The following is a 21,944-nucleotide window of genomic DNA, read 5'->3' as shown; positions in this document are numbered from 1 at the left end:
AATAGGGAGGGAAAGTACGGGGCCGTTCTCCCCCCCCCCCTTTTAAAATGTTATCTGTATCTGTGCAGCTGTGCAGATACAGATAATAATATATTTTTTTAAAAAAAAAAACCAGGCGGGGGAAAGAATGAGGCATCCAGAAGACGTGAGGAGAGGGATGCCGGGCGAACCCCCTCTCCTCCCTCTGACTTCCCTCTGGCTGCCTGTTCCTTCCCTTTTTAATTTTTTTTATTATCTGTATCTGCCCAGCTGCGCAGATATAGGTATTTTTTTAAAAAAAGAAGGGTGGGGGTGGAATGGCCCCGTTCCTCTCCTCCCTCCCCCCCCCCCCCCGGTTTTTCTTTTTAATTTTTTTTTACAGAGCTGTGGGGCCGCCCCCTTCCCTGTCCAGCCCATGGCATCCAATCAGGGGGCGCCACGGGCTGTGACAAGCCTCCGCTGCCCAAAAAAGTCAGGGTTTTGCCCCCGGATGGCTTCGCAATGGCGGCTGTGTCATGTAGACGATGTGCCGCTACTGCGAATCCACCCTGGGGCAAAGCCTTCATGTAGACGTGCCTCAGGTGTTGTTAGCCCAATGTGTTTTCCATCTCTAGCTGTGCACCAGGGGTCTATTCATACTGTGGTTTTAAGAGCGTGACCCACTGGTTGGCCTGAGGCTATATCAGCCTCAGCCCTCCCCATCTGTATTAGGGGGATAATTAAATATACCCTTAAATTCCTCTTTGCCCAGGCATATGGCGGCACATCTTAATCACCCACATGTTTAGTTTTTTTTTAACGGTTTTTAATGCTTTATGTGTGTATGTTCTGTGTTTTAGAATTTAAAAAATTTTATACTCGTTTTTATCTTAATTTTAGAATTTCTGTAAACCACCCAGAGAGCCCTGGCTATGGGAGCGGTATATAAGTGCAATAAATAAATAAAAATAAATTAAATATAAGCAAATCGAATTTTAACGCAGGTGTTTTTTTAAAGCTAACCAGGCCCTCGTAGTTCTCTCTATTGACATTCACCATAGAGCTAGAAGAGTGTGGAGTCACCTGAGGACTTCACCATGGAGACGCCAAGGCCTAGAGCGGCGCCCATATACAGGAAGTGAAGACCGTGCTGTGGCCCCATCAATATTAACACATTTTATTAAAGCATTTTTTTTAATCAATCAGTGTTTACCTCATCAGATGATGCCACCGCTATGAGCAAGGCACTTCCTATGTGCCTCAGCCCTTGCCATCTGAAACAGGAAGATGACAGCCTATCAACAACAATTATGAATAATAATAATAATAATATAAATTAATAGTAATTAATATTAATAAATAATACTACGCTTTTTGAACGACTCAGGCCACCATAGTATTCTTTTCTCGTCTCTCTCTCTCTCTCTCCCCCCCCACCCGTTTACGAGGCCGCGCCCTCTCTGCGTTGCCATGGTAGCGAGAGGCCGACCTCCTATCAACGTTCGGTTTGCGAACGGCCGGGGGGCGGACCTTTCCTTCTCCAATGAACGGAAAGAAGAGGAAAGGACCTTGTCCAGGCCGAGTCCCGTTACCATGGAAACGACGGGCTCCTTGATGAGAGGGAGGCGGAGCCCCGCCCGCCCGCGTGACGTGCCCAGCAGAAGGGGGCGTGGCGGAGCTCCGGAGCAAACGTAGCCAGAGTGGAAGTGCTACCATAGAGAGAGCTGCTCTTTTGCCCTAGAGTAAGTCTTCCGGTTCCGTCTTCTGCTTCCTGGAGTGGGCGCGATGGAGTCGGTGCTCAGCGAAGTGGTGGCGTTGGAGGACCTACAGGTGAGTGGGCCTTCCCCGGGGGCGGGGGCACCTCTCGCCCTCCTGCCTGAGGCCCTGAGCCCGTGTAGCCCAGCGGGGCCTCCGGGCTGAGGTCCAGTGGAGCCAGGCGCCTGCCATAAACAAGCCGGTGAGGCTGTGGGTGTGCCCGGCCCGGCCTCTGAGCTTCCCAGGGGGCGTCGGCCTGCCCGAGTCCTGAGGGAAAAGCGCTGGGCCAGGTGGGCCTTCGGGGCCAGATTTAGCAGGCCTTCCCTATGAACTCGCTTTGCTTCTGGTGGCTTCTCCCCTCCTCTTCCAGGTACGCTCGTTTCTGCCCACCTGAAAGCTTTTCCAGGGCACAATCCTAGGCCTGTTGAGAGAAGACAAAAGTCCTACAACTCCCAGCATGCCCCAGCCAGCTTGGCTGGCTGGGGCATGGTGGGAATTGTAGGACTTTTTCCCTGTCTAAACAAGCCTAGGATAAGTGCATTTTACACACACTCTGAAGTGAAATGCCTTATTTCGTATTGTTGGGCGATAGGGAAGGAGCCACCCAGTCCGAACATTAATGGGATGAGATGGAAATCGGATTCAGTGTAGCAACCATGATTACTGGCAGCAGCTGGAGAGCCGATGGCCTTCCTTCACTGGAACACTAGACAGACAAACTGCAGGGAAATGGTTGGAAGGGTCGAACCTGAGAAAACATAAACAGACATTTTAGGTTTCCTTTGTTTTATGACTATGAATATTTGGTTAAAAACAAGGAGGGACATGGCGCCATAAACATTAGCACATTTTTTTCTGGCATAAGCTTTGGGGAATGCAGAACACTTCATCACATACTGCAGCCCACACTGGCCCAGTCGGTGCATGTGAATCGGCTAATTTGAAGTTTTACACTTCATGCGTTGGATAAGTGGGCTATAGTCTACAAAACTTTGTGCTAGAATAAATTTGTTAAGTCTTTAAGGTCCCACAAGAAGCTTTGTTATTGTTGCAAAAGGCTAACATGGTTATTTATTTATTACATTTCTATACCGCCCAATAGCCGGAGCTCTCTGGGCAGTTCACAAAAATTAAAACCCGGTTACTACCCGGGAGAATATTAGGTATGACCAGGATGTGTAATTCAAATATAGTAAACATTGTATATTATGTATGTTTCTACCTTAAAATATGTGTGTTCTTTTTATTTCTGCTTTCCGCCATTAAAGCTCTTGGACAGCTTCAGAATGTTTGGGGTTGGTTTCTCCCTTTCCCTGTGTCTTTCTAAACTTCAGCTTCATATCAAAGGCTTTTTCGTTCACTAATTAGTGGGGTTTTTTGGAAGTGTTTACTACATTTTTGAGTACTGAGGTATATCTTCCAGGCACTGCCATAGAACTAAAATTAGAGTCACAGTTCACTCATTCTCTTACACCCCTAAAGGTTACAGTGTGAAAGATTAATCTGCCATTTATTTATTTATTTTATTACATTTATATACCGCCCCACAGCCGAAGCTCTCTGGGCAGTTTACAACAATTAAAAATAGTAAACATTAAAAGTATACAAAAATTTTAAAAACATAAAAACAGTATAAAAACAACAGTATCCATTTAAAAACAACAATTCTGGGGTCCATTAAAACAAACTTAACGTTGTTAAATGCTGTTAAAATGCCTGGGAGAAGAGAAAAGTCTTGACCTGGTGCCGAAAAGATAACAATGTTGGCGCCAGGCGAGCCTCATTGGGAAGATCATTCTACAGTCGGGGGGCCAACCACTGAGAAGGCCCTCTCCCTTGTTGCCATCCTCCGAGCTTCCCTCGGAGTAGGCACTCGGAGGAGGACCTTAGATGTTGAGTGCAGTGTACAGGTAGGTTCATGTCGGGAGAAGCGTTCCATCAGGTATTGTGTCATCAGGTCATCCTGACCCTTGTGTTTTAGTGTCAGTGAAACTAGAAAGAGGTGAGCCCAGAGAAGCAACCTATGCAGGGATATACCTAGTACAGAAGCATCGGAAAACAATAAACTTTCAGTAGAGACTGTTTAGAATTGGTTGGCGACTTGTGGCCTTCATGACTACAACTTCCATCATTCCTCACCATGCTTGCTAGTGCTGATGGGAGTTGTAGACCAAGACATCTGGAGAGCCACAAGTTGCCCACCCCTGGTTTAAGGAAGAGGCAGACCAAAGCACATTTATGTATAGCTATACAGTGGGCAGCCTCTGGGTGGGTAAGTGGTGATGTTGAGTTTATAGTTGATGTATTCCTCAAGGCACAGTTCTCTTGCAGCTTTTTTTCTGGGAATTATTGTTGCAGAGAACCCCCCCCACACACACACACTCTTTATATACCCATGAGCGATACTTCCTTTTCACAAAAAAGGCCATGCTGGCTGGGGATGATGGGGTTGTAGTCCCAACAGATCTGGAGGGCACCAGGTTATGGAAGGCTGTGATACACCCCAAATCTTTCTTTCTCTTCCCTCTCTCTCCTCACCCTATTCCTTAGTAATATGCTGGCGAAAATCACTGCCACTGCTCTCCCCGTGCTTTCTCTTGTTGTAGCCTTCGGGGAGCTGGTTTTGGCCTTGGGATCACCAGTTGCTGACCCCTCCACAGAGCCCTTTTCTCCATCAGTGGATACCAACTTCCTATTGCCATGAAATCCTTCCCACACGGGTTTGCTGGGAAATCCCCTGCACGTCTGTTGTGCAATTTCTGCATGTTGCAAGGGATTCTGGCCTACAGGCTGTTTGATGACAGAGTTTGTTTGCCTGTTGGACCTTGTTACCTTGTTGACACAAACATTGCATCCTAGAATGTGCTTCCTTGCAGTCACACAATGTAGAGAACATTTGTCAGTAGAGCGTAAGCTGAAGGTAAGAGCAGGACAACCCCCTCAGCTGGTGATTGAATGAGAAAAGGTGATTATTATTATTATTACTTATTACATTTGTATACTGCCCCATAGCTGAGGCTCTCTGGGCGGTTTACATAGGATAAAAACACTTAAAAACAATATACAGAACTTTAAAATCACAAAACATACAATTTAAAACCACAGAAACATACAGAAACATACAAAATATATCACTTAGATATATTGGACTAAGCCACTTCAGAAGGTATAGGCTAGAAGCAGCACCATTTATTTCATTTATTTGTAAAATTTCTATACCTCTGACTACAATAGAATCAGCGGTTCACAACGTTAGAGTAAAATACTTTAATACACAGTATTAAAACATACCATAAAAACACAGTATTAAAATATCTCCAACAATAAAAGAGCGGTAAAATGAGACATTAGAATGGAGTGGTGTAGTTAATTTATTTAAAGCCCAGGGAAGGCCTGGGTGAACAAGTGTGTCTTCAGGAGGCGTTTGAATGATGCTATGTTTTCTGCCTCCCGAGGGAAGGTTTTCTTTCTTTCTTTTATTTATTTAGAATATTTATATACCGCTCCCCATTGAAAAATTTCGGAGCGGTGTAGAAGATAAAATGAAAATTAAAAAAAGAATAATGGTGGGTGCCACTATAGAGAAGGCTCACCGTCTGGGTACTTCATGACCACATTCTGTCTGTTTCGGAATGACAAGCAAGACCTCCTCAGCTGATCTTAAATGTCGTCTGGGTGTATATGACGGAAGGCGGTCTGCTAGGTATCCTGGTCCCAAGTTGTCTAGGGCTTTATATGACAGTCACATAACCTTGTACGTGTCTTGGTAGCTAATAGGTAGCCATGTAATAGTGTCAAGAAGATACTAGGGAGACAGTGAAGATTGGAATAATGTGCTTCCACCATCCTGTCTCTGTTGGGAGGCAGGCTACCATGTTTAAATTAACTAAACCCTATTGTTGCTGAAAACGGTTTGAACAATAGTAAATCAATGGTATTCCCCATAGTAACCTATGGCTGCGAGAGCTGGACCAAAGCTGAGCGAAGGAAGATAGATGCTTTTGAACTGTGGTGTTGGAGGAAAATTCTGAGAGTGCCTTGGACTGCAAGAAGATCAAACCAGTCCATACTCCAGGAAATAAAGCCAGACTGCTCACTTGAGGGAATGGCATTAAAGGCAAAACTGAAGTACTTTGGCCACATAATGAAAAGACAGGATACCCTGGAGAAGAGAGTGATGCTAGGGAAAGTGGAAGGCAAAAGGAAGAGGGGCCGACCAAGGGCAAGATGGATGGATGATATTCTGGAGGTGACAGACTTGACCTTGGGGGAGCTAGGGGTGGCGACAGCCGACAGAAAGCTCTGGCGTGGGCTGGTCCATGAAGTCACGAAGAGTCGGAAACGACTGAACGAATAAACAATAAATCATATTTCCAAATCATTTTCTATCAGGCCTCATCCAAACCAAATCATTCCTGCATTGAGCAGGGGGTTGGATTCGATGGCCTTATAGGCCCTTTCCAACACTACTATTCTATGATTCTATGTTAAAAGTGTGAAATGAGATAATTATGTAGAGATAAATACCGTATTTCTTCGATTGTAAGACGCCATTGATTGTAAGACGCACACTAATTTCAGTATCACCAACAGGAAAAAAAAAACCCTGAGACACACCCGCGATTTTAAGACACACCCCATTTTTAGAGATGTTTATATGGGGAAAAAAGTGCATCCTAGAATCGAAGAAATAGGGTAGCAGAGGAAATGAGGCAAGTCCACCAGGGGGCACCAAATCATTTCTGTTTACTCTTGATAACCTAAACAGTCTTGTGCATTAGTTGTGAATTCAATGGGCTGCATTAGTTTTATTGAATTCAATGGGATGGACATTCCAGTAAATATATTTAAGATGGCAGCCTTTCATTTTTCGAGAGTATTACTGACGGTTACTTCAGTTACTTCTTTCCACCCAGTCTGACAGCTCTTTTTGCAGAGTGAGAGCATTTACACTGGACGTGTTGACTTTGCCCGATATAAGAGGCAGACAGTAGAAACGGTAGGCTTCCATGATGGTAATGCAGGATTGGCCACAACACAGAAACCATGAGCGGAAAACCACATTTGTCCTTAACAGATTCAACACGTTTCAGTGGAGAGTTTGGTAGCCATATCTGCTATTCATTGTGGAAGTAATTTCCCGACGTTGGTATCCTAAAACTATTTCGTTCACAGAGAACGACCAACCAAAAAAAGTCCCCCTTTTAAATCGAGGCTTAAACAAAAAGGGCCATTGATGAAGACAAAATTGTCAAAATGTATTTGGCCTCGTGATTTTTTTTAAAAAAAATCTTTTAATGTAATAAATATTTTCGTTCACATATTTGTCGGCGTAGTAATCAAGTTGTAACTGCTGGTGCCATTTATGTCGTCTTCCTTAACTCCAGTGCAGGATTGGAACTGGGCACTCTGCTTTCACTTGCTTTGAAGCCAATTTCTAGACCTTAAAGATGTGCTGTTGTTTTTTAAATGGGTGGGAAGTTTCTGATGGAGTCTCGGGAAAATACGTTGCAAGTGTCCTTAGTGGATTTTACATTGCTTGGTGTTTTCCTAGGAGCAGGAGTCGAATACTCTCGGTATAGTGCGGAGATCTTCCTTTCCCTCACTGCTCTGTGAGGGAGTTGATCCTGAAGCCAATGGGGAAGTAGTGTGGAACCATATGGATAAGTAGAACAACATACCTTTGTAAGCACAGGTTGAGCAGAGCCAAGTGCTTACCAGGAAGGAATGGTTGGGAACTGATTCACATGACCTTGTGCGTTATTTGATGACTATCGGCCAGGGTGTATTGACTTTACATAACCAAATATAATGGCTGTTTTTTGCAATTAGAATAAAAAGCCTTGATTCAAATTGAGTTTTTAAGCTCTCATTCGTATATAGCTAGTCCACACTAATACGTACTAAACCTTTGTTACAGTAACAATATATTTACAACTAAGGGTGCAATACAATGCATATTTAAACAAAAACTCCTACAACTCCCAGCATTCCCCAGGACGTTTTTCTTTCTAAACATGCATAGGATTGATTGCCCCTTAAATATATTGGCTATCCTACTCATTGGGTAGGGTATAAATGATTTGAATAAAGCAGTCTTTATGTTACCGAGGATTGTTGTTAACGGTACTTCAATTCCCACCTTTAAAATAACAATGTATTTTGACCTCTTTCATGTGGCTGCAACTAAGACTTGAATCCATCCCAGATCACAGCTTGCTTGATTCCACACGGACAGCTTGTAGCAAGGTGGATATGTCTATAGAAAACTCTCGTATGCAAAAGCTCTGCCTTTAGTATCTCGTCTGTGATGGCTAATGCAAGCTGCCAATTATTGCATGTGTGAACTCACCCTGGCTGCGGATGACACAAAAACCATAGATGTTTTTAGGAGTCAATCGTCAGTGGAATGGGCAGCAGTTGCTATTTGTATCATCTGTCAGGCAATTTCCACCCCACGGTTGACTTCTCGCACAACTGGTGGCTTTTGTGTCGTCTGAACCCAGCCAGTGGTGTTTCTGACCCGTTGAGTTGATTTATTCGCCTGGCTACAGAGTTCCCAGGCAAGAGAGGCCAAACCTGAGCTGGCTGCTCTGCTGCGGCCAGCACAACTTGCAGAGGCTGCTGGGATAGCACCCAGAGGACTGAGGAATGGTGGGGAGAGGGGTGGAGACTGTGTTAAGCAAATGCTGGTTTAAGTAGAAACCCACTTCATGTGAGCCTCAACTGCCCACAGTTGTGGAAGAACGTGCGGTATTGGGAGTACCCCCAAAACCCTAACCGTGAGTTGACTGCTCCACCCACCATTGACACAAGTGTTGTCCGAACGCAGCCCCTGAGTCACCCCCAAAAGTTTTGCATGTGGGAAGTCCTAGGTTCAATCCTCCAGATAGGGCTTAGAAGCAACCCTGGAGAGCTACAGCCAGTCAGTGAAGACCAGGGATGGGGAAAAAGTACATCTCCATGGGGTTGAGACTCGAACTCCTGGCATTCCTGACCATTGGCTATTCTGCCATGGGCTTTGGGGAGTTGAAGTCATAACACCTGGAGAGCTACCTTCTGCCTACCCCTGACGTAGACAGTGCTGATCTTGATGGAGCGATAGCTTGACACTCTTAAGGCAGATTCCGATACGGCTGAGGTGTTAAACCGCAAGGATGAAGTGTCAGCTTAGCGTATCGGATGCTTAAACTTGGCATGTTTGCTGACCGGTGTCACTGGAGGGCTACTTTGCAAAAAAAGTGGCAGCTAGAGTGGATTAAAAAGCAATTGTAATTTTAACACTTCAGTTGTAGTATGTGCCTCTGGTTTAAAAATAACCCAACTTAAAAAAAGGAAACCAAGTTGAACGCAGGCATGTTTAAGCTTGCCTCTTAAAACCAGTGCGATACGCAACAGGATAATGTGGCTAAGTTCTGAAGAGGTAAAGTAGACGATACACAGATTGGAGACGGCTGGCATGGTGGGCTGACATTTTTTTTAAAGCTCTCCGTGTAATAAAATGTAATGATACGGGTTTTGTGGAACAATTTTAGTTTACGTTGGAAAATTCTCTGATTGCCTGGAGAATGACCCAATTTGGCATGTTTATTTTACTTCTATTTAGCAACCAAACTAAGAGAAAGTTCACAGTGTTAAATTTTGTTTCTCCCAAGACACAAGTATTTGACCTAAAACTTTTGAGGGGGGGGGATTTAAAGCACACTTAATGGGATTTAAATGTAGTATTAGGTAGAGATATTTGTTGGAATGCTTGTAAAAATATATTTTTTAAGACAACAGCATGTGCTTCCATTAACAAAGTTTAAGTTTAAGAAAAAAACAAAGATGCTAAAAAGTGCTGACACACCAATACATTTTAGCATCCCAAAGAAATGTGAATGATATGATGACAAACTCATCTATTTCAACATTAGTTCTATGTCACACTGAGAGATGCGTGCCATATTTGTACTCTTTCACGTACTTGCTTCTGGGGATAACCATCTGAAAGACTATTAATTGCAACTTTGAACTTGCCAAGCTTAAATTAGTCATGACTAACAAGTCCCATTCACTTCAGTGGCCTGGTTTGCACAACATGACAGCCCATTGTGGATTGATTTCTCCTTCAGGAGCCACTGTGTGTGCTGGCCAGTATTATGAATGTGCAACGCCCAACTGGGCGTTGCTGTGGCTTGTCTCATGTGAACTCCACTGGTGGGGGTTATTTGAGGGTTAAACAACCCTTGTATAACCCAATATCTTGTGTGAACTCACCTGGTGCGGGTTATTTGAGGGTTAACCCTCGTATAGCCCAATATCTTGTGTGAACTGCTTTGGTGGGTCTACTCTACATAGGACTAACATTGGACTTAACCCTTTCTCTGTATCCAATTCTGTGTGGAGTTGTGTGTGTATTATATAACCTTTCAGATGAGGATGACATTTCATATATTTGGGATGAAATCTAGTTTGACAGAATTTACGGCTTAATACAGGGGTGGGCAGTCTGTTGGACTCCAACTCCCATCACCCTCAGCCAGCATGGCCAAAGATTGGCAATGGTGAGAGTTGTAGTCCAAGAACATCTGGGTGGCCGCAGCTCGCCCACTCGGTTGCAATAAATCTGTTAATCTTTCCAGGTGCCGCAAGGTTCTGTGTTTGGCTGAAAATGCCTACCGCCCTTCGAAACTCTGTAGTGGTTTGCTCCATGTTGCCACCTCCAAAAGTGGAACGGCCTGGTTTAAATGATTGACTTAAACTGATCCCTCGGTGGGTTAAATTGATGATTTACATTGCATGGGCTTAAATCAATCCACCGTCCTGAAAGGCCGGGGTTTCACCGTCACACCTCAGGGTTGGAACTGCCGGCTGGTGCCGTGGTCAGCCACTGCTACTAATGTGCCCTTTTGCCTTTGGGGTGGCAGCTGGGCGGGTAGGTTTGGCCCAGGGGGTTTGCAGGTTTGCTGACCCTCGTGGCAGAAAAATCTCTCCTCCAGAGGAAAATAGAGGGCAAGGTGCTCTTGAGAGCGCAACTTGGCTTCACTTCGGTATTTCCAGGCTTTTGAGCTGCAGTGTTGTAACCGGAGTGTTTGTTTAAACAGACTTCTGTTTCCTTAAAACTGAAATGAAAAGGGCGCTTTATGGCAGATGACATCTCCTTGACCGGCTGTTTTTAGTAAACGTGGGTTTTTGAGCAGGCTCCTGAGATGTCACACCCACTTCGACAGGACTTTGGCTTGTGCCGGTCATCTCAGTGAACCTCTTCAGGAATTTACACCTCCACCCCCCTGCTAAAGGTCATCTCGTTCTCATCATTTCTTCTTTTTTAATTAACTTCTAAGGCCCATATTAGATGGGGTTCATTTGGCTGTCCCCCCCGCCCCACCATCAGGGTTTGAATGCTTCATGTTTAGGCAGAGAACCTCGCTGACCCTTCAGTGTGGTAAGAAAGCGCCCGGCTACTTTGGGCAGCAATTGGGGTGATCTTCCCGGTTCAGTCAGTTGAACAAAAGATCAGTGTTTGATTTCCGACCGCACAATCCCGGTTACGGATGTGTTTCTTGTGCTCTGTGACTCTTGCGTAACGCTCCATAAAAGATCCGGTCGGTAAGCTTGTTCCTGTTGGAGCGATACCTCATCTGAGGACGGTGCTTTCACCCTGCCTTCATGGTGCTTCCGAATCAAAAATTCTGGAGCCGGGCCATGGTATCAGGGCTGCATTCTCCCAAGTTTTTAAAAATGATGTACCTGTGTATCATCTACCTTGCGGCATTTTTAACTGGGGCCTCTACGTGGATCTTTATATAGCCAAGAGGGCACCATCCACACAGAAGAAGGAGGACTCAGCAGGCATGGGGCAACCCCAGGGTTTGTACAACTACATGGGGAGAAATCTGAAGGATGGGAGAACCCCCCTGAAAACTGAGTGTGCGCACTGGTAACGGAGTATTGACAGGGTGTGTGTAAAATAGAACAGACTACCCTAGAGGAGGATATGACCCAGTGAAGGTGCACTGTGAAGGGACATCGCACGCTGCAACATTTTGTTGCAGATCCCAGTGATAACTTTGATTCTTGTTCTGGTTGTCACGAAGTAGGATGAGGAGCTTTGTTAAAAGAACTCGAGAGGAAGTTAGCCAGATGGGTCATGATATTAAGCAAAGGAATTAAAAAAAAATCTACTTCACTTCTTGGGTCGGGAAGAAATCGCAAAAATGAATATAGCATAAGCTGGCGACAACAAATACCAGACCTAAACTCAGAGCAGTTTAGAGGTTCACCACTGAATATTGGCCACGGAGGCTTCAGCACGCCCCTCCTCCCCCACCCCCCTGCCCCAGCTGGCATAAGTTTCTGTGTGCACCAAAGACAGAAACAAAGGGGAATTCAGTCCAGAGAGAACTCCGTGCCACCGTTCTGTGCCGCTCTGCACAGAGAATTTCTCCATGCAGTGACAGGCAGAAGTGATGTCCTGCCTCTTTCCTGGCACAGAAAAAAGGATGGTGTCGGGACGAAGCTTCGGGAGGGAGGGAGGGAGGGAGAGAGGGTAGGCCTTCTGGCATCATTGGTCCCAGCCCACCCCACTGCGGGAAGGTGAGCTGCAAAGCAATTTAGTCATGGGGGACGACGGTGACTAAACAGTTTCCCACCTCTGATGTGGCAGAGGCCTCTGCAGCAATGACATGTCTGTACTCTGAAGGTGGGGGAATGGAGAGCAGGCCCTTGTCTGACAAGCAAAGAATAGCATTTCAGCCTCTATGCCACGTTGGTTGCCTTGCAGAGCGTTGGGCACCGCGCAGGTGACCCCTTTTCATTGCGTTCCGTTATGTACCACTGTTTGTTAGATAGCGGCCAACGTGCTGCCATGTGTTGTCTCTTTTTAGTCTATTGCATCGCATTCTAGTGTTCCGTGTACTTTTGGAGAAGTTGGAAGCCGTCTTATCCTCTAACCCTTTCTCAGTCCTAGTAAAAAGCCAGGTTAGTTTTGTGCCAGGTGGTCCAAGTACACTCAGGACGCAGGAACCCTCCCATGACCGCAACGGGCAGAAATTCAACAGGCAAATTGGCTTCCTGTGCTGGATCTCCGACCAGGGAGGGGTTCTACCTGCTCAGTGCCGCTGAGAAAAGGCGAGAGCGAGTTCCGGGATGCCACCCTTAGTTTGGCAAACAAGCGGCAGCGTTATGATGCCAGCTGGCAATTCTTGGGGGAAATGAAAGGGTGGGGTGATGGTGCCAAGGAATTTGAGCTCTTTTGCTTTGTCCTCGTGGCAACCTGGGCAAGTGAGAACGCCCAAGTGAGAAGGGCTTGGCAAACCCATCAGGGCGCCTTCCTCGTTGCAGGGGGCGAGGGACCATATCCCCATGGCAGAAGAAGGCTCCCGGGTTCGAACCCTAGTGTCTCCCGCCAGAAAGAATCACGTAGCCGTTAACGAGTTCACTGGGTGAGACATTGGAAAGTTGCTGCCAGCCAGAGTAAACGATACTAAGCTAGATGGACAAGGAGGCTTAACTGGTATTGGGCTGCTTCCTGTCTACGTGCAGAAGGAAACATAGTTAGAAGGCCCACCTCCGCCATGGTCTTCTTTCGTCGCATGGCCCTGGGCCACCGCTGGGCTTCGGTTCTCCTTCGAAACATGAAGGATTGCAGGGAAAGTTCTGCTGCAGCAGCAATAAGCAAATGGTAGCAGCAAAAGGCGGAGTGTCTGCACCAGAAGTGTTGAACCTCTTTCACCGTGGGTGTGTGGAATTCTGTTTCTGAGGAGCCCTCGGGAGGGAGGGGAGCAGTGGTCGTGCTTTCCGGCGGTGGTGGGTGGCTCAAGGCAAATTTGGTGGGGCCAAAACTTCAAAAGGCCTCACATGTGTTAAGTTCAAGGTCTTACAGCCAATAAGGGAGCCTTAGCAGAGGCATTTTCAACCTTGGAGAATGGCCGGTGGGAATTCCATAAAAGCCAGGAGACTACCAAACGATCGGTGTTGGGGGACAGGGGGTGGGTGGGAAGCAGTGTGGCCATCTGGACAAAGGGTGGGTGGGTTCTGCACCCCAATCTACATTTTTTTTTTTTTTTGCTCCAGCCGCCCCGTAGTTTGGATGCACGTAATTTGGTTTCACAGACAGAGGTCAGCATCTGTTCTGTGCCTCTGGCAAGTGGAGCACTTCTCCCATGGCCCCAACGTTTTCGGTGCTCTTCTTCGATCTACTGCCCTCTATCCCACTGGCAGGCGGTGGTCAGGATTCATTCAGGTTCACCCTTCTGTCATGTTTCAAAGGGCTGCAAAACTGCTTCTTGGGTGGGGAGGACGAGCAGCACTGGTGGACGTGAATGCCACACTTTCCTTGGGATTCGCTTCAGCTCCCCATCCAACCACCCCCCATCCTTGCTCTCTTTTTGGCTCGTTCTGCAGAGATTTGAGAAGAAGTTCAACGCGGAGCTGAAAGCGGGCAATGTCTCCAAAGGGACCAAGTTTGAGTACGCCTGGTGCCTGGTCCGCAGCAAATACAGCGAGGACATCAAGAAGGGCGTTGTACTCTTGGAAGGTGAGCAGTAGACCAGAGCAACCACATCTGAAGTGCCATTGTGAAATAGTCGCCCAATGGGTCATTCCGCTTTGCAGCGAAGCAGCTGTCCAAACGCCACCTTTTATTTTTTGAAGACACACATGTGCACCCTGGAAAGCTGACTTTGCCTGGTAACGATCTCTTCTCTGGGGATGTGGCAGAGGGCTGAAACAGAAGCACCAGAGAACATTGATGGTGCTATATAAATAAATAATAATAATAATGTGGGACCCAGAGGATAGCATAACTTCATAGAATAGCAGAGTTGGAAGGGGCCTACAAGGCCATCGAGTCCAACCCCCTGCTCAATGCAGGAATCCACCTTAAAGCATCCCTGACAGATGGTTGTCCAGCTGCCTCTTGAAGGCCTCTAGTGTGGGAGAGCCCACAACCTCCCTAGGTCACTGATTCCATTGTCGCACTGCTCTAACAGTCAGGAAGTTTTTCCTGAGGTCCAGCTGGAATCTTATTAGTCCCTGAAAATGATGCTTTGAAATGGAAAGGGAGGAAAACTTAATCCAGGGGTGCCGGAATCCTGGCCCACAGAGCCCCTTGAGATTCCTCCAGGGAGTGGGGCTGCCCCCTGGAGGAATCTCTCCTGGATACAACATCTGGGATGCAGGCAGCGAGGGACTCCAGCATCACTTGGGAAAGCATTCACTCTTCCCAGCATTGGTACAATTGCTTCATGCAGTGCAAAGCGGGGCGGGGGGGAGTGCTGCATGGAACCAGGGAGTTGATCAGCGCTGATCGGAGTGGCTCCATCTCCCATCACTGGCCGGGTAGCTTCCTCCGTCCTGGGAGATGCACCGAACTCTATGCTGAAAGAGGCGTGGGGGAAACGCTAGAATGTGTGGGGCTAGATGACATGTGTGGGCGTAGCAGAGGTCCTGTGGTGGGAGGCAGGGACTCCAGTGTGGTATAGTGGCTAAAGTGTTGGACTGGGGATTGGGAGATCCAGGTTCTAGTCCCCACTCGGACATGGAAACCCACTGGGTGACTTTGGGCCAGTCACAGACTCTCAGCCCAACCTACCTCACAGGGTTGTTGTTGTGAGGATAGAAATGGAGAGGAGGAGGATTATGTATGCCACCTTGGGGTTCCTTGGAGGAAAAAAGGCGGGATATAAATTCAAGAAATAAATAAACCTGCTTCTGTACTCCTGGCTTAACTCTAATGGGTGGTTGCTTTTGCTGCCTATAAAACCAGGCCGGAGAGCTGTTCTTGGAAAAGAGAAGCGAACTCCCAAGGAGTGGAAGAGTGTGAAAAGCTGCAAGAAATGTTTTCTCTTGCCTGACAAGTTTTGAGCAAAGGGTTCTTCGGAGGCAAGAGTCGCCTTCACTGCTCACTGTAGAGATTTTCTCCATTCTCAGGAGAACTGCTTTTGGTCTTGTCAGCAATACTGGCCTAGGTGGACCAAGGCCTGACTCAGTATAAGGTAGCTTCCTATGTTCTGCTGTCTATCTAGTTTTATTTATTTATTTATTTATTTATTTATTACATTTTTATACCGCCCAATAGCCGAAGCTCTCTGGGCGGTTCACAAAAATTAAAACCATAATAAAACACCCAACAGTTTAAAACACAATTATGAAATACAGTATAAAAAGCGCAACCAGGATAAAACCACATAGCAAAGTTGATATAAGATTAAAATACAGAATTTAAACAGCAAAGTTTAAATTTAAGTTAAAATTAAGTGTTAAAATACTGAGTGAATAAAAAGGTCTTCAGCTGGCGACGAAAGCAGTACAGTGTAGGCGCCAGGCGGACCTCTCTGGGGAGCTCGTTCCACAACCGGGGTGCCACAGCGGAGAAAGCCCTCCTCCTAGTAGCCACCTGCCTCACTTCCTTTGGCAGGGGCTCACGGAGAAGGGCCCCTGTAGATGATCTTAAGGTCCGGGTAGGTACATATGGGAGGAGGCGTTCCTTCAGATAACCTGGCCCCAAACCGTTTAGGGCTTTAAATGTTAATACCAGCACTTTGAATTGGGCCCGGACCTGGACTGGCAGCCAATGAAGTTGTAAAAGGACTGGCGTAATGTGGTCTCACCGGCCAGTCCCTGTTAATAACCTTGCTGCCCTGTTTTGCACCAGTTGAAGTTTCCGGACCGTTTTCAAAGGCAGCCCCACGTATAACGCATTGCAGTAATTGCAGTTCAGTAATGCATTGCAGTTCAGTATTGTTAGAAGTGGGCCAGCACAGGGGCCAGCCAAAAGCTTGGTTGTACGAAGGAGACCATTATTTTGTCTATCTTGAATCTGCTGCCAGCCAATGAATTGGGTAGTCCCCGAATTCTACCATTAGGGGCGAGGTGTGTGTTTGTGGAGAGATCTTTGACCACTTTCTCCACACTGTGCATAATTTTCTAAAACTGTTCTGTGTGGTCTCTTCTGCTGCGTGCTCCTCTTTGATTCAGTGATGGGAGTTTGGAGTGCATCAAAACCATTCAGGTGTCTGCCTTGGTTGGGATGCCTTCGCTGGTCCACCCCAGTCACTGGATACACATCTGTTGCCTCTTTCACGCCTTTCCACCATCTGTTCCGTTTCAGTCTCCCGTCAGTCAGGTGCGAACTCGTGGTGCAAATTCCTTTCCCATTTGCTCCCCGTAACTGGTACTCTGCTGTACCTTCGGCTTGCCAAAGTCCAAGAGTTATGATGACACTTGGAATTTGGTTGTCAAGGATCCAGGCGGGGCTATTGTGGTTGCAAGTTCATATTTTTTGCCTCTGTTACCAGAGGCAGGTAATGGAGGACGCTGGATGTGCCTGTTTTCCATGCTTTTCCATGTGGTTATTAGGAAACTGATACAGGTGAATTTTCTCCCCTTCAACCTTTTAGATCTGTTGCCCAAAGGGAACAAAGAAGAGCAGCGTGACTACATCTTCTATCTCTCGGTGGCCAATTACCGGCTGAAGGTGAGCTAGCTGGTGGCCCTGCTATCTCCACCTGTTTCTCCTAGATAGATCATGTCAGTGGGCCAACTTTATTTATACCCCTGCTCTTCAGCCAAATGTCCACAGAGGTTTACCATTAAAACCCTCAAAAATGTACAGCGTATTAGGCATAGGAGGAGGCGCTCCATGTTCCTGGCTTTTTTTCCTTCCCACTTCTAACATTCTCTTCCCCTTTTCAAAATGTCATCTGGGAGGATACCCTGAACTCTCCTCAATCGCATCAGCTTCTCTTCCCCGATGCCTCATGCAATCTCTGTCCCTTTCTCCCTACTGGGACTGATTTGGGCCCTGGGTTGCTAGTTGCTGAGGCCTGCCTTAGCATTTAATCCCACACCCATAGAGGGAATCTCCACAAAACAGCCTGTGTAGCCTTTTGGTGATCAGGGCTTTCTGATGCATTGAAGCTGCAAAAGTAACGCTGCACTATCCCCCGCCCCCCCCATCACCACCACCAAAAAAAACCCACACACCCAACAACAGCCTGTTAGGAACTCTGCTCATTTTCAGCAGCTTTCTCCCGACAGATTTGGAAATCGGTTTCACAACTTGCAGATTGATGTAGATGGGCAACAGAAGTCTTCTGGTATGAATGCTGAAACCATGGTGTGTGGGGGAACTGCGTGTGTGTGTGTTCCCCTCCTGCACACCCAGCCGTGTGAGAAGAGATCTGCTCCTTCGGGGGGGGGATGAAAGTCCTGCACCTCCCGTTACCTCGGCCCTCGCTTATCTCTGCCAGCTAATCCCAACTTCATAAACCTTGTTGGAGCCAGGGGCCGGGCCAACACCTATCAGTCTTGTTATTATCTGTACGCTTTATGGACTGCAAGACCGGTACATCATAACTCTTCAATCATGGGCGTGTGCGGAGCCAGCAACACAGATAAGGAGAGACTCAGGCCGCGGTGGGGAGAGAGCAGTGCAAAGCACGGCAGGACCGAGCGGGGCAATCCTGAGCATGTTTGCACGGAAGGAAGAGTCCCCGTTGTGCGGCGTGTCAGGGATTTACAGTCTTAGGCGTAGCGATGTGAAGGAGGGGCAGCGGACGGCAAACTGTGTTTACAGCAGCGACGTGTTTGTGTTGCCATAGAGCCAGGGTGGGGAGCCTCTTCCGACCCGAGGGCCGGATTCAACGTTGGCGAAGCTCTCGGGGGCCGCGTTTCAGTGGCGGGTGGGCCAAAGGCAAAAGGGAGCAGGACCAAGGGTAGAAAGGATGCGTCCAAAAGGCAAAACAGAAATACCAGCATGTTGTTTAGGAGGGGCATTTTAGAATGGGGCAGGATGGAAACGGCAAAAGAACAGGAGACCACTCATCGGTGGGTGGAAGGGAGCGGGGTCTTCTGGAGAACTCTAGCTAGCCCATTAGCCAAAGTTTATTGTACTCGCCAAAGGCCATGACAAATACACTAAAAGAAAGCATCCATACATATATACAGTAATACAAATACCTTGAAAATACACAGATAACTTGAAATTTACCATAACTGAAACTCATCTTTCACTCAGCAGTCTGGATCTCCATGGCAGCTTAGGGCAATTTTGTCTAGTTCTTTTTCCTTATCATTTTTGCCGCCAGTGCAAAGAAAGCTACTTTACGTGTCACGTGACTGTTGTATCACTCAGAAGAAAAAGAACTGTTTCTGCAAGGGCATTCCTATATCCATGCATTAACAAGGTTTCCTCTAGCTAGCTGGATTGGGACCTCTGGTAGACCAGATCCAAAGTTCACTTCTTAACTTTAGGAATATAAAGACCCTATTCAGATGGCACACTAAGCTGCAGTGGTTAAGCAGTTTGGGCTTAAACATTATGGCTTGCCGCGTCATGTGAACCATTTCTAACCATGGTGGCTACATAACCACAGTTTAAACACACTCACTTGCTGCAAAAGGGTTAGCGGCCTAACCGTGGTTTAGCGTGTTGTCTGAACAGGCCCAAAGTGCGTTACGTATGACTGTGCGCTCATAAAACAACCATTAAAATTAAAAACAGTTAAAAGTGAACTTAGTAACTCTTCCTGCCCATCGCTCCCCTCCTTTGAAGTTGGGTAGACCAACCCAGTTCTGCCTTTCCTAAGGAATCTGCTTCATCTAGACAGCCAAGCAAAACTGTACATGACATCCCAACCGTTGGTGTTTTAATCTTCCCTCTCTCTCTCTCTCTGGCAGGAATACGAGAAAGCTCTGAAGTATATCCGGGGACTGCTGAAGACAGAGCCGAGCAACACGCAAGCCTTGGAGCTGGAGAAACTCATTAACAAGGCCATGCAGAAAGGTTAGAAGGCAGAGGTGGAGATAGGGGTGGGGCCATGCCTCTTCCTCCTACCTTCTTAAGCCTGGTTCGGGCATAGTGATCCTGGTTTAACAAACCATTGTTCGGGCAATCCTTGCAGACCAGAATATCAAACCACAATTTGATCCTGGTTTGTAGGGATTGCCCCCAAACACAGCTTCCCAGTTTGGACATCATGGGCAACTGTAGCTTAACAAACCGAGAAGCGAAGTTGAGCAGGAGGGACAGTGTGTGGGCCCTCTGCTCGTTCCTGGTGCAACAAACCATGGGGTTTGAGTGGGATCGTTATACCTACACCAAGGCTTGAGAGTTCGGAGTAGAAGGCGTGAAAAGAATCCAGCCATCAGTATCTGTCACTCTCAAAATTTTGCTTTAAAAATACCTCCCAAAATTTCTCAGCAAGGCGGGGAAATATGTTTATAAAGCCCAAGTAACGGCGATCATGTCTGTGTGACGGGGGATACGCAGCGTCGGAGGGTCCGGGGGACAATTTCCAACCCCTGGAACCCATTGGAGGCCACACTGAAACCACTGCTGCTGAATTGGCAGCACATTTTAGTGGCCTTTCGCCTCCACCGTACTGCTGAAATTCAGCCACAGCGTGATTGGGACCTGTTCCGGTGGGGCCTTGGCCTCAGATGATAAAATCCGGGAGCGCTTTGCAAAGGCTGATAACGCAGATGCACAGTGCTCAAACGGAGCAGGGCCAAGGAGGTGGGAAATAGCTGGTCACCGTAGCAACTTGGCTCTGGCAGGAGTTGTCCAGCCCCCACCCCACCCCCGGCCATGGTGCAAAGATCCCTAACTAGTGCTCAATCCCTAACTAGTGCTCAAGGATGACGCCTCTTTGTTCTCTCCGCAGATGGCCTGGTTGGCATGGCGATCGTGGGCGGCGTGGCGCTGGGTGCAGCCGGCCTGGCCGGCCTCATCGGCCTGGCCATTGCCAAGTCAAAATCCTAACGTGGCTCGGTTCAGGTTGGCCTCCCTTCCCTCTCAACCGGTGCGGCCTGGAAGCTGGCAGTCTCAGCTCTTCAGAGAGGCTGAGGGATGATTAAAAACTCGCTCGAAAGCCACTAATCTGACTGATTCCCGGGTCCCTTCCTCCTGACTGTCTGCCGCACTCGTGGGGTGGGGTGGGGGCGAAATGGCAGTTCGACGTTGATAGATATGCCAAATAGAAATAGGGGTGTGTCTGTGGGGTCCCCTTAGGTCTTAGAACTCAAGCTTCCTGTTGTGTCCTCGAAGTTTAGGTCCCTTGCCAGAGCCCATCCCGCGTCAGTGAGGAGGCGCCTTAGCTTCCCTCTGCTGCCATCCTTTGCAAACTCAACGCTTTTTGCAGCCGCCAAGGGGCTTGGAAGTTCCTGCCGCCCGAGACGGAGCCTGCTGCATAGTCGGGAATTGAATGCATTTGGTCAAGGCCAAAGAGGGCTCATCTCTTCCAAGGAGCCAGGAGATCCTCCTCCATCCTTGTCACATGGGACTTCGCCTTATAATCCCCACAACTGAATGCCGGGAGAAGAGGTCTCCAGTGCGGGGTCTTTCCTTCACTCACAGGCGGCATTTCCTTTTGCACGTCCCCTCCTCTGTCTCAGCCTCCACGTGCACAGCACAGACGCCCAGTTTGCAAGTGTGCACACGTCTGCACGCGCTCACCTCCACCTTCCCAATGCTACCTTGGTGCTTGGTACCTTTGCTTTTCCTCCTCACAACTTGCTATGCAGGCTCTTATTTAAGTTTTCCTGCCCCCCCCCCCCTTTTATTTTGCGGAGCTGAAAGGACAGGGTGACGGCAGTGTGAGAATGTGTTGCCCCTGCCTCTTCCTTTACTGGGAACGGAGGGCCTCTTGGATAGGTGGGGGGCACCGTAGAAGGGAAGGACGCTGAAGTGGCCTTGCATTTTTGCGCACCTGTTTCTGAGTTGACGTTGCAGTGGGGGGGGGGGGGGAATGGGCGTTCACAGACCGTAAGGTTGGAAACACCAAGTCTTCTCCGTTTTCTAGTAACTTAATCTGCTCATCTAACAAGCGCTTTTATATTGTTCTCTAGCCTCTTTGACTGGTGAGAGGCAGGAATGTGAATAAAACAAAAAAAATTAATATACAGACGTCACTGGCTTTGGCTTCTTGATTTCTGCCCCCTTGGGAGGGATCGGGTGTTGAAATTCCATCAGAGGTCCTTGAGCCAGGTAGCGGCTGTCAGTCATCCCGTTTTTGTCGTAGGCTGTAGGTGATATTTCTATATTTCTATATTCCTGGGCCTTTGCCAGACTCTCGCTCAATAATAACCGCCTCATAACTCGCCTTGAACTCTGGATCCTTGGCAAGCGGCGTGCTGCTTAATTGCTGCAAGACAGCCCACGCCAAGTGTGGCCGACAACCAAAACTGATCTTCGAGAGGGAACAGATGGCTAGTTTCGCAAGGGTTGGGGGGGCAGAGCGCGGTTG

General features: G+C 47.6%; 1 protein-coding gene across 1 annotated transcript; it reads left to right on the top strand.

Moving 5' to 3' along the window:
- The first annotated feature begins 1,681 nt into the window (after window positions 1-1,681).
- Window positions 1,682-21,604, top strand: FIS1 (fission, mitochondrial 1). The gene is made up of 5 exons (XM_063137932.1): window positions 1,682-1,788; window positions 14,101-14,233; window positions 17,097-17,173; window positions 19,378-19,483; window positions 20,364-21,604. The coding sequence occupies exons 1-5, from the start codon at window positions 1,744-1,746 to the stop codon at window positions 20,459-20,461; spliced, it is 459 nt and encodes a 152-aa protein (XP_062994002.1). The 5' UTR covers window positions 1,682-1,743; the 3' UTR covers window positions 20,462-21,604.
- Window positions 21,605-21,944: the final 340 nt, after the last annotated feature.

The sequence above is a fragment of the Elgaria multicarinata genome, chromosome 11 (genome assembly GCF_023053635.1).
Source record: "Elgaria multicarinata webbii isolate HBS135686 ecotype San Diego chromosome 11, rElgMul1.1.pri, whole genome shotgun sequence".
NCBI lineage: Eukaryota > Metazoa > Chordata > Lepidosauria > Squamata > Anguidae > Elgaria > Elgaria multicarinata.
Note: the sequence above shows the minus strand (reverse complement) of the source record. Positions and strands in the feature narration are given on the sequence as shown.